Source organism: Plecotus auritus (genome assembly GCF_963455305.1).
Source record: "Plecotus auritus genome assembly, chromosome: 6".
NCBI classification, from domain to species: domain Eukaryota; kingdom Metazoa; phylum Chordata; class Mammalia; order Chiroptera; family Vespertilionidae; genus Plecotus; species Plecotus auritus.
Window position 1 is genome coordinate 63,881,777 of NC_137773.1, and position 11,868 is coordinate 63,893,644.

The 11,868-nt window shown below is 44.6% G+C and overlaps 1 protein-coding gene across 1 annotated transcript; it reads left to right on the top strand.

Annotated features, from left to right (window-relative positions):
* Window positions 1-9,725: 9,725 nt before the first annotated feature.
* LOC308251014 (tripartite motif-containing protein 75-like) lies at window positions 9,726-11,132 on the top strand (the record flags this gene model as incomplete). Its single annotated transcript, XM_080673989.1, has 1 exon — window positions 9,726-11,132. The coding sequence occupies one exon, from the start codon at window positions 9,726-9,728 to the stop codon at window positions 11,130-11,132; it is 1,407 nt and encodes a 468-aa protein (XP_080530115.1).
* Window positions 11,133-11,868: the final 736 nt, after the last annotated feature.

An 11,868-nucleotide genomic window follows, 5' to 3' on the forward strand; every position in this document is an offset into this window, starting at 1 on the left:
GAAGGATGAACTGTCACTTTGTTTCATTTTCTTCCTGTGATTTACAGACAGTAGGTAGAATTTTTTTTTTTTAGTCATAATTTTATTTTACTTTTGAATGTATTTTTATTGATTTCAGAGAGGAAGGGAGAGGGAGAGAGAGAGATAGAAACATCAGTGATGAGAGAGAATCATTGATCGGCTGCCTCCTACATGTGGATCCAGCCCCAACCCAGGCATGTGCCCTTGACTGAATGGTATCTGGAACCCTTCAGTCCACAGGATGAATCTCTATCCACTGAGCAAAACCAGTTGGACCTTATTTTTATTATATATATATATATATACATACATACACACACACACACACACACACTAGAGGCCTGGTGCACAAAATTCAGTCCAGCCTGCACCCTCTCCAATCCAGGACCCGTCGGGCGGGATTGGGCCTAAACTGGCAGTCGGACATCCCTCCCAGAATCCAGGACCACTGGCTCCTAAACACTCATCTGCCTGCCTGCCTCTGCCCCTAAGTGCCCTCCCCTGCCAACCTGATCGCCCCTAACCGCCTCTGCCTCAGGCCTGCCACTGTGGCTTTGTCTGGAAGGAGGACCTGATGACCAGAAGATGTCCAGTCGACCTGGTCTAATTAGCATATTACCCATTCATTAGTATAGATATATTTTAATCTATATTGTTGAAAGTAGTACATAGGTCTTTGGGTAGAATTTTGTACAACTATCAGTGATTTAGCACCAAATTTTTTTTCAGTTGATTTTTAGAGAGGAAGAGAGAGAGAAATGTCAGTGTGAGAGGGGATCATTGATTGGTTGCCTCCAGATTGCACTCAGACTGGGGATTGAACCCCAGTTTGGGTATGTGCCCTGACCTGGATCAAACCTGCCCACCCGTTGGTACATAGAAGGATGCTCCAACTAACTGAGCTTCACTGGCCTAGGCTAGCACCAAAATTTTGTAAAAAGCACTTCTATGACCTGAACAGTTGGGATGTCTCTCTCTTTTTCTGCCCATTTTTCTTCAAGAGCGAGGTGTGTGGGAACAAATGAAAGTGTGAAATATTTGGAATATTGATTGATCAATTCTTTCTAAAGTGTTTCTGAAATTTTAGGACTAGAATGTATTCATTGTAAGTCACAGCTTCAATAAAGTTTTTGTATATTTACATCTATTACAAATTTTGTCTATGTTTCAGGATGTGGCTTTTATGCAGAAGTACATTACATATTCCTTGTAGGAGAGAAGATAGAATGGCGGGACTCTCTGTGGGTTTCTAATATTTTTGCATGTGTTGACAGTAAGGAACTGATTACTTCCAACTATTTTTAAAATATATTGATTTCAGAGAGGCGGGGAGAGCTTATTTTAAAACACATGAAAAATCAATAATGAGAGAAAATCATTGATCGTCAGCCCGAAACCCCGGCATGTGCCCTAGACCAGAATGAAACCCAGACCCTTCAGTCCACAGGCCCATGGTCTATCCACTGAGCAAAACCAGCTGGAGCTTCCAACCATTATTAAGGATATTTTTATTTTATTATTTATTTATTTTTGTTAATTTTCACATGAGGATGTATTTCCATTGATTTTTAGGGAGAGTGATAGAGAGAGGGAAAGACAAAGAGAAACATGGATGTGAGAGAAACACATCGATTGGTTGTCTCCTGCACAAGCCCTGACCAGGGCCCTGCCCTTGATCTGAATCAAACCCTAGAACCTTTGGTTTGCAGGCCCAGGCTCTATCCACTGAGCCAAACCAGTTAGGGCTCAATAGAAAGAGAGAGAGAGAGAGGAGAGAGAGAGAGAGAGAAAGAAAGAGGAAGGAAGGAAGGAAGGAAGGAAGGAAGGAAGGAAGGAAGGAAGGAAAAAGAAAAAAGAAAAAAGAAAGAAATGGTGCTGAGAGGATCAAGGGAGAATAACCAGGGTGCAAATTAGATCATGCATATTAACAGAGATAATCCTTTCAGGCCTGATGAAAGCATTGAAAATCCTCTGACTCTGGCTTACCCCTCCCCAGTGGGAAAGGAGCAACTGAACTTTGGCAGGCATTGTGTTAATAGGTAGGTCCACCTAATGGTGTATATACATCAGGGTCAGGTCATGCATGGCTCATGCAGTCCTGTGCCAGACTGTGTAGAAAGATCCTTGTGGGAGATTTGCCTTTTCTTTTAGCATTACAGATCTGACCTCAGCTGTCTGCTCCTGGTAAGTTGGGATATGGGACCAAGTGGGTGCAGGAGGCTGGAGTGAAATAAGACCACTGGGTTCCTGAGTGCCTGCTCTGTGCCCTGCTGAGAGACATATTCCCCCAAAGGGAATTCAAACTCGGAATTAGCTTATTTTAAAACACATGAAATTGTTTTCCTGGTCCCTGTCAGAACCTTAAGTCACCTAAATGCCCTTTAAAATTTTAGATAAACAGATCAAGAGTCAGGAATGGGAACATTTGTATGGGGTAAAGCCAAGGCAAAGGTCCTCAAACACCCGCTGCACATTGTTGCCCAGAGCCACGCACAGTAAAAACCTCGCCCTCTGTGCAGCTGCTCTCTATGGGCTCCGTCCTTACTTTGCAAGGGAATCCTAATTCATCTTAAAGTTATTTTAGGACGCATGCTTTTATTAAGGTTTGGGTCCTTTGGGGGGAATCTTGTACTAAGTCATAGAATGCTTGCTAAAATTTCAGAAACCAGGAACCCAACCCGAACTAAGGGGGTGACAAACGCCTCATGGAGCTGGTCTGGAGCTGCATGTGCCTTTCTTTCCATTATGTCTCCTCACAGTGAGGCGGGGTTTGTGTACAGGCGGAGATAGGTGGGAGTGTTTGTGTACAGGAGGGCAGGGGAGAGGTTAGAGCCGTGGGCCTGAATCCCAGATACTCAGAACTGGTATTGATTTGATCTTCCTTAATCGACCTGGAGAGAGCCTCCCACAGTAGAAGCATGTGGCCCAAAGTCTCTCATTCCTTAAAGAAGACCCAGAGACCTGGCGAGTATTTTCATTATTCAACAGCTTTAACCAAGGACCTAGGAGATAATTGGAGATATAGCCATGGCAAGGATCACAGAGAAGTTACAGTAATGGGAAACTGAGATCTTCCAAATGTGTGTTAATTTGTAACATGAGTTGAAAAAATTCATGATACTGCATTTACTGTTCCTTGACACTGTGGCAACAATTTACTGTTCCTTGACACTGGCAACCAGGAGACCAAACATGGATGTCACTTCAGCCTCTTCTTGGTCTCTACTTAGATCAGTGCTGATTATAAGGGAAAGCTCAATTGTCTTGACTAGTTATAGCTCACCAACTTCAAAGGCTAGTGTGTGTGTGTGTCTGCTTTCTAGCTTTTTCTCACATTGAATTTCTATTCCTGAATTGCATTCTGTGCATGTGATAAATCAGCTTTCCTGCCTGGGGAGTATTCAGAATAAATCTATTCCAGTCCAAATCCCGTCTACTTAGGTACACAGTGGATATATCCTGCATTTCAGAAATGTAAATGAAAAGCAAGTAAGTCTTGATATACATTTGAGCCTCGGCTCTCTAAGTTAATTCATTCTGGAGGCTGTTCAAAAACTGAATCATATTTCTCCCATTAGAAATCATGTAAATTGCATTAATACCTTCCAGACCCCCAAATGATTCTCTGTTCTAACATTTCTTATATATACAGTACATGTCTCATGTAATGCTTAATCTATAAATCAAACATGTCAAACTCAAAGGCTAACACCGGCCTAATAAGTTTATGTGGACCGCAAAAAACCAAAAGCTTCAATTTTCCTAGAAACGTAGGTTTATTTCCATAGAGACATGCTGAATACAAAGGCTGAAATAAGTACGTAATCGTTAACATAGAATAATAGAACATTTTAATAAAAATTAATATTTTTTTTCTTTAACATTAACTTACCAGACACAGAATAAGTGTACAAATTGATAAGCGTAATGTAAATAAACCTATTTTTCTTGTGCTCTGAAAGCAAAATATTTCCTATGTGGCACACCAAACAAGTCAGTACAAGACTAATGAGGTGGCAGTAGGCTGCTAAAATATTTGCTGCTAGTATTAGTGGAAAGAAATGGTGCGCCTGCCGGTACCGTGTGTTAGGGAAATGAATGCAACATGATTATAGTAATCAGTCATAAGGGACGTTGTAGTTCGTTATTAATAATTGTGTATAATGGGATATTGTAAAAATTAAGTTATGACATTTTTAAAAATATATCTTTTTATTGATTTCAGAGAGGAAGGGAGAGGGAGAGAGAGGTAGAAATATCACTGATGAGAGATTCATTGATTGGGTGCCTCCTGCACACGCTCTACTGGAGATCAAGCCTGCAACCCAGGCATGTGCCCTTGGCCAGAATCTAACCTGGCAACCTTCAGTCCCCAGGCCAACTCTCTATCCACTGAGCGAAACTGGCCAGGGCTAAGTTATGACATTTTAATTAAAACATTTCTTATATACTACTAGAGGCTCGGTGCACGAAATTCATGCACGGGCGGGGGGGGGGGGGGCGTGTACCTCAGCCCAGCCTGCACCCTCTCCAATCTGGGGACCCCTCGAGGGGTGTCCAAATGCCGGTTTAAGCCCCATCCCAGTGGAGGAAGCAATCAATGGTTCTCTCTCATCAATGATGTGTCCCTCTCTCTCTTTCTCTCTCTCTCAAATCAATAAAAAAATGTGTATATATAGAGAGAGAGATTACATTTAGTAAATAAATAAAAATATTTAAATACATACATAAATAAATAAAATAAATGGTGTAGAGAAGATCAAGGGAGAATAGCCAGGATGCAAATTAGATCATGCATACAAACAGCGTTAATCCTTTCAGACCTGATGAAAACACAGAAAATCCTCTTACCCTTGCTCTCCCCGCCCCTGTGGGGGACGAGCCAATAGACTTTGGTGGGCGTGGTTAATAGCTGGAGCCTTCTACTGGAGTATATATACCAGGTTCAGGTCAGGGCTCACACAGTCCTATGCCACGCGGTGTAGAGAGCTCCTAGTGGGAGATTCGCCTTTCCCTTTTGGCGTTTCAGAACGGAGAAGAGCCATCTGCTCCTGGTGAGTCCGGAGATGGGTCCAAGTGGGTGCGGGAGGCCAGAGTGAGGAAGACCTGTGGGCTCCTGAGGGCCTGCTCTGTGCCCCGCTGAGAGACATATACCTCCAACGGGAATTCAAACTCGGGACTGGCTTGTTTTAAAATACAAGCAGTTATGTTTTCCTGGCCCCGGTCTGAACCTTAAGTCACCTAAATGCCCTATAAAATTTTAGATATCCAGATGTGACCCCCAGGAGTCAGGAATGGGGACATTTGTATGGGGTAAAGCCAAGGCAGAGGTCCTCAGACACCCGCTGCTCAGAGTTGCCCAGAGCTGTGGGCGGTAAAAACTGCTTTCTGTGCAGCTGCCCTGGAACGGCCCAGTCCGCACTCCCAGAGGGAATTCTAATTCGGATTCAGGTTTCTTTAGGACACATGCTTGCATTATGGGGAGTCTTGTACTAAGTCATAGAATGCTTGCTAAAATTTCAGAAACCAGGAACCCAACCCGAACTAAGGGGGTGCCAAACGCCTCGTGGAACTGGTCCGGAGCTGCATGTGGACTTTCTTCCATTATGTCTCCTCTCAGTGAGGCCGGGTTCGTGTACAGGCGGAAATAAGTGGGAGTGTTTGTGTACAGGAGGGCAGGGGAGAGGTTAGAGCCGTGGGCCTGAATCCCACATACTCAGAACCGGTATTGATTTGATCTTCCTTAATCGGCCTGGAGAGAGCCTGCCACAGTATAAGCAGGTGGCCCAAAGTCTCTCAGTCCCTGAAGGAGACCCCGACTCCAGGCCAGTTTTTTCATCATTCAACAGCTTTAGCCGGGGTTGGGCATACATGGTGAGATTCACAGGGAGATTATCGTACTGGAGAATTGAAATCTTCCAAATGTGTGTTCATTTGTACCGAGTTGAAAAAAATTCATGATACTGCTTTTCATGTTTCTTGACATTGTGGTAACCTAGGAGACCCAATGTGGAGGTCATTTTAGCCACTTGGTTTCTGCTAAAATCAGTGCCTTAAAGGATTTTTAAATATAAAACTGCCTTGGAAATGTTATCCCTGGTTAACCACTAATCCTTTATCCAATCAACAGCAGCGTGTTTATTTTTTAATCTTTTCAATTGCATGTGATTGTTGTTGTGAGCACTTTCACATCCCTAGCAAAGTCAGCACTCTATTTTTTTTTCTTCAATTCTCCCCCGAGGCTATTATCTCATTGCTTTTTAGAGAGACTGGAAGGGACGGGGAAAGACCTAGAGCAACCAGGATGTGAGAGAAACACATCCATTGGTTGCCTCTGAGCACCTCTGTCCAAGGCACAGGAAGGGGAGGAGTCTGCAACCAAGCTTGGTGCCCTTGAATGGAATGGAACCCGAACTCTTAGGTCTGCAGGCTGAGGTTCTATCCACTGACTGAACCAAACTGAATAGGGCTCAACACTAGAGATTAAAAAATAAATAAATAAATTCCTGGCCAGTATGCCTCAATAGTTCAATGACCTATGAACCAGGAGGTCACTGGTTGGATTCCAGTCAAGGCCAACATCAGTGTTGTGGGTTCCATCCCCAATGGGGGGTATGCAGGAGGCAGCCAACCAATGATTCTCATCATTGTTGTTCCTATGTCTCTCTCCCTCTCCCTTCCTCTCTGAAATCAATAAAAAATGTATATTTAAAAAAGTAAGTAAGTAAATAAATGGTGTTGACAGGATCAAGAGAGAATAGCCTGGGGGCAAAATAGATAATGCCTGTTAACAGAGTTAATCTCTGGCTTCTGGAAAGCACTGAAAATCTTCTTACTCTGGTTCATCCCTCCCCCATGGGGGAGGAGCCACTGGACTGTGTTGGGCGTGGTTAATAACTCTGTCCTTCTAATGGTATATATATACCAGGGTCAGGTCATGGCTCCTGTAGTCCTGTGCCAGACTGTCCAGAGACATCCTTGTAGGAGGTTCTCCTTTCGCTGTTGACACTACAGATAGGATAAGAGCCCTCTGCTCCTGGTGAGCCCAGATATGGGACCATGTGGGTGTGGGAGTCCAGAGTGAGGTAAGACCTGTGTGTTCCTGAGGGCCTGCTCTGTGCCCCCCAGAGAGACATATACCTCCAAAGGGAATCCAAACTGTGGTTGGCTTATTTAAAACACATTCCGTTACTTATGTTTTCCTGGTACCTGCAAGAACCTTAAGTCCCTTAAATGCCCTTCAAATTTTTAGATATACTTATGTGACCCCTTGGCTGTCAGGAATGGGAACATTTGCATGTGGCAAAGCCAAGGCAAAGGTCCTCAAAAACCCGCTACACAGAGTTGCCCAGAGCCATGGGCAGTAAAAACCTCGCTTTCTGTTTTGCTGCCCTGGGAGGGCCCAGTCCTCACCTCCCGAGGGCATTCTAATTCGGATTCAGGTTATTTTAGGCCGAATGCTGTCATTATGGTTCCAGGCCTTCCTAAGTCATCAAATGCTTTTGCTAATATTACGGAAACCAGGATCCCAACCTGAACTAAGGGGGTGACAAAGCGCCTAAAGGTGCTGGTCAGGAGCTGCATGTGGACTACCTTCCATTATGTCTCAGTGAGGCCGGGTTTGTGTACAGGCAGAGTTAGGTGGGAGTGATTTTCTATAGGAGGGTCGGGAGAGGTTAGAGATATGGCCCTGAATCCCAGATAGTCAGACCCTGTGTTGACTGGACCTTTTTAATAGGCCTGCAGGCACTCAGAGTACAAGCAGGTAGCCCCCAAAACTCTCAGTCCCTAAAGGAAACCCTGAGACCTGGCCTGTATTTACTTATTCAACAGCTTTAGCCAGGGCAGCTGCACAGAAACTAAGGTTACAGGGAGGTTATAGGAACGGGGAACTAAGATCTTCTAAATGTGTGTTATTTTGCAGCAGGAGTTGAAAAAATTCACGATACTGTCTTTACTGTTCCTTGACGGGTGGCAGCTGAGGTGACCCAAGGTGGAGGTCATTCCAGCCTCTTCTTGGTCTCTACTAGGATCAGTGCTGACTGTAGGGGAAGCTCAACTGTCTTCTCAACTGTTTAGGAGATGCTATGACTGGCAATCTGCTTTTGATTTATTCAATCAGCAACAGTTTTTCTACCTGTTCAATTGGCTGTGATGGTTTGGTGAGCACTTTCACACCCTCAGCCACATTAGTTAGCTTTCTTATTTTTGTAATCCTCACCCCAGGATATTTTCCAATTGCTTTTTTGAGAGAGTGGAAGAGAGAAGGAAATACAGAAACATGGATGTGAGAGAAACATGTGGATTGGTTGTCTCCTGCAGGTGCCCAGACCAGGGCCAGGGCCTAGAGGAGCCTGCAACCCAGGTACACGCCTTTAAATGGAATGGAACCTGGGACCCTTAGGTCCTCAGGCCAAAGCTCTATACACTGAGCCAAACCGACTAAGGCTGCATTAGCTCTCTGTTTGGTCAGTTTATGTTTTAAAATTGTGCTATTGATTTAGCCACCAACAAAAGCATTCTTTCCTTTGTGTTTTTTTGTCTGAGACACTTTTTGTCATGCCCAGGTATCAGCATGCAAGAGCTGTCAGGTGGAAAACTGAAGTTTTGGTCAACAACTGAGACATTTTCTGTGAACTATTTGGTTGAGAGAACTGAATTGTTTGGGATGGGAGAAGAGGTTTGACTGAATCATGAAGTCAGTGTTACCAGAAATAACTTGTTTGGTTTTTTTGCTAATCCTCACCTGAGAATATTTTGCATTGATGGTTTTGCACAGAGTGGAAGGCAGTGAGGGAGTGGGGTGGAGGAGAAAGAGAAAAGCATTGCTGTGAGAGACAAGTCTATTGGTTGCCTCCTGAGCTCGCCCCCATCGGAGCTGGGGATGGAACCTGCACTAGGTACATGCTCTTGAAGGGAAAACCCAAGACTCTTGAGTACACGGGTCAACACTGTAATCAGTGGCACACACCGGCCAGGAGAGACATAACTGTATTTTAAGACAAAAAGTGCCAAATCCATTGCTGAGGTTTTTCAAAAACTGGAAGTGATGGAGGTTTGGATTTTTACATTTGTTAACCTGACTCTCTTAATGTTAAGGATGTTAAGCACTTTTCCCTAACCCCCAGATAATAGCTGACTAAAGCTGAAACCTAGCCCAGGGACAGAGAATCTAGTAGGAAACATTTTCACACCTTTTGCAGTTCCTTGCAGACCCACAGTGATGAATGTGGGTGTATTTGACCTGTAGGGCTGGGGAAAAGAAATCAATGGTTCCCTCAAAGGTGGCAGTTAACAGGGCAGGGCCACAAGACAAATAGTAAGTATTCTTTCTTTCTTTTTTTTTTTTTTTTTTTTACATGAAACTGTATTTTCTCATCCCCAGGAACCAGTCGGTACCTAAGAGTCATGATTGCTTTCTGACCAAGAGAATTGCTGAACTTGGATTCATATCCTCTGAGCTGCCAAGGACAGTAGTGCTCCAACTACTTTGATTGGCTGCAAGTGGACAGTGGAGCTCCTCTGGGCACCTTCCTCTGTAGCTAAGACTCACAGGACACCAGGGGCTGCCCTTAATTGATAAAGAGAATTTACACAGGAAGGCCAGTGAGATCTGAAGGTGGATCTGCTTCTCAGTGGAGAGGTTTCACAAGCTCAACCTCCTGAAGAAACCCACCTCAGTCCCATCCTTCATTCAGGCCACAATGGCAGGTGAAGGTGCTGTGGCAAAACTCCAGACAGAAATCAACTGTCCCATCTGCCTGGGTAACCTGAGAGACCCTGTCACCATCGAATGTGGGCACAACTTCTGTCGCTCCTGCATCGAGCAGACCTGGGCTGGTCTTCAGGACAGTTTCCCATGTGCTGTGTGCCGTCACCCTTGCCAACAGTGGCACATGTGGAGCAACACCCAGCTGGGAAGGATGGTGGACATGGCACAGCTCCTCCAGATCACCAGGGACAAGATGAAGCAGCAGGAAGAGAGGCGCTTGTGTGAGCAGCACAACCAGGCCCTGACCCTCTTCTGTGAGGAGGACCTAGAGCTGTTGTGTCCCCTGTGCACTCAGCCCCCTGACCACCAGGGCCACCAGGTGAGGCCCATGGAGGAGGCTGCCTCTCATCACAGGCAAAGGCTCAGCAGTTACATTGAGCCCCTGAAGAAGCAGGTGGCAGACATTCAGAAACTAGTAGACACCCAAGACATGAGACTATCAGAACTGAGAGAAAAGGTGGAAAACCGGAGAGCAAAGTTAGCTGCTGAATTTGAGAATCTGATAGAATCTGTTGAGTGTGAGGAAGAGGCAGTTCTCTCGAGGATAGCTGCAGAAGAGAAGCACATTCAACGGAATCTCAGTGCAAACAAAGCTGCATTTTCAGACCACATTTCTAAACTTAAAGTTCTACTAAAGGAGTTGGCAGAAAAGAGTGTGATGTCAGATGTGAAACTGATGATGAATATCAAAGGTGTCCTCCAGCGTTGTGAAAAGCTAGAACCCCCAGGTGTCTATTGCTTCCAGTATAAGAGAGAAGAATTCAGTCTTCCTCCGCAGTTTTTGGCCCTGCAGAAAATTATACAGAGATTTAGAGAAGAAGTTACCCTGGATCCCAAGACCGCACATCCTAATCTGCTTGTGTCTGAGGATAAAAAGTCTGTGACATTTGTGAGGAAAAAGCAAAGAGTTCGTCGGAATCCAAAGGGATTTGCGGTCGACCCAGTTGTCCTGGGTTCTGAAGGGTTTGACTGTGGCCGACATTACTGGGAGGTCCAGGTGGATGACAAGCCTGAGTGGGCCGTGGGGGTCTGTAAAGACTCCCTTTCCAAGGAGAGAAAGCAGCCCCTGCTAAGACAGGAGAACAGATGTTGGACGATTCAGCTGCAGGATGGTGACTATGTGGCACGAGGGTCTGTTCCTGTCACCCTTGTGCTGAAGGAAATGCCCAGAGGGATTGGCATCTATCTGGACTATGAGTTGGGTCAGGTTTCCTTTTACAGTTTGAATGACATGTCTCACATCCATTCCTTCTGGGATACATTTTCTGAAGTGCTGAAGCCTTACTTCTATATCGGATGTGATCCCAAACCTCTCACTGTCTGTGCTTTAAGAGATTAGGAAGGATGAACTGTCACTTTGCTTCATTTTCTCCCTGTGATTTACTGGCAGTAGGTAGAATTTTTTTAATCATAATTTTATTATTTTTATTTTTAAATATAATTTTATAGATGTCAGAGGGAAGGGAGAGGGATAGTGAGTGGGAGAGAGATGGAAACATCAGTGATGAGAGAATTTTTGATGGGCTGCCTGCTGCACACTCTCTACTGTGGATCCAGCCCCCCACCGACGCATGTGTCCTTGACTGAATGGAACCCAGAATCCTTCAGTCCACAGGCTGAAGCTCTATCCATTGAGCTAAACCAGCTAGACCTTATTTTTAATATATATATATGGAAGTATTACATCGGTCTTTGTGGGTAGAATTTCATACAACTATCAGTGATCTAGCTTCAACATTTTTTGTTGTTGTACTGATTTTTAGAGATGAAGAGAGAGAGGGAAACATCATTGTGAGAGGGGACCATTCATTGGCTGCCTCCAGAATGCACCCAGATTGTGGATTGAACCCCAATCTGGGTATGTGCCCTGACCCGGAATGAAATCTGCCCACCCTTTGGTGCATGGGAGAATTCTCCAACTAACTGAGGCACACTGGCCAGGGTTTTCACCAATATTTTGTAAAAAGCACTTCTGTGATATGAATACTCTCTCTCTATCTATCTATCTATCTATCTATCTATCTATCTATCTATCTCTCTCTCTCTCCCCCCCCCCCTCCCCATTTTTCTCAAGA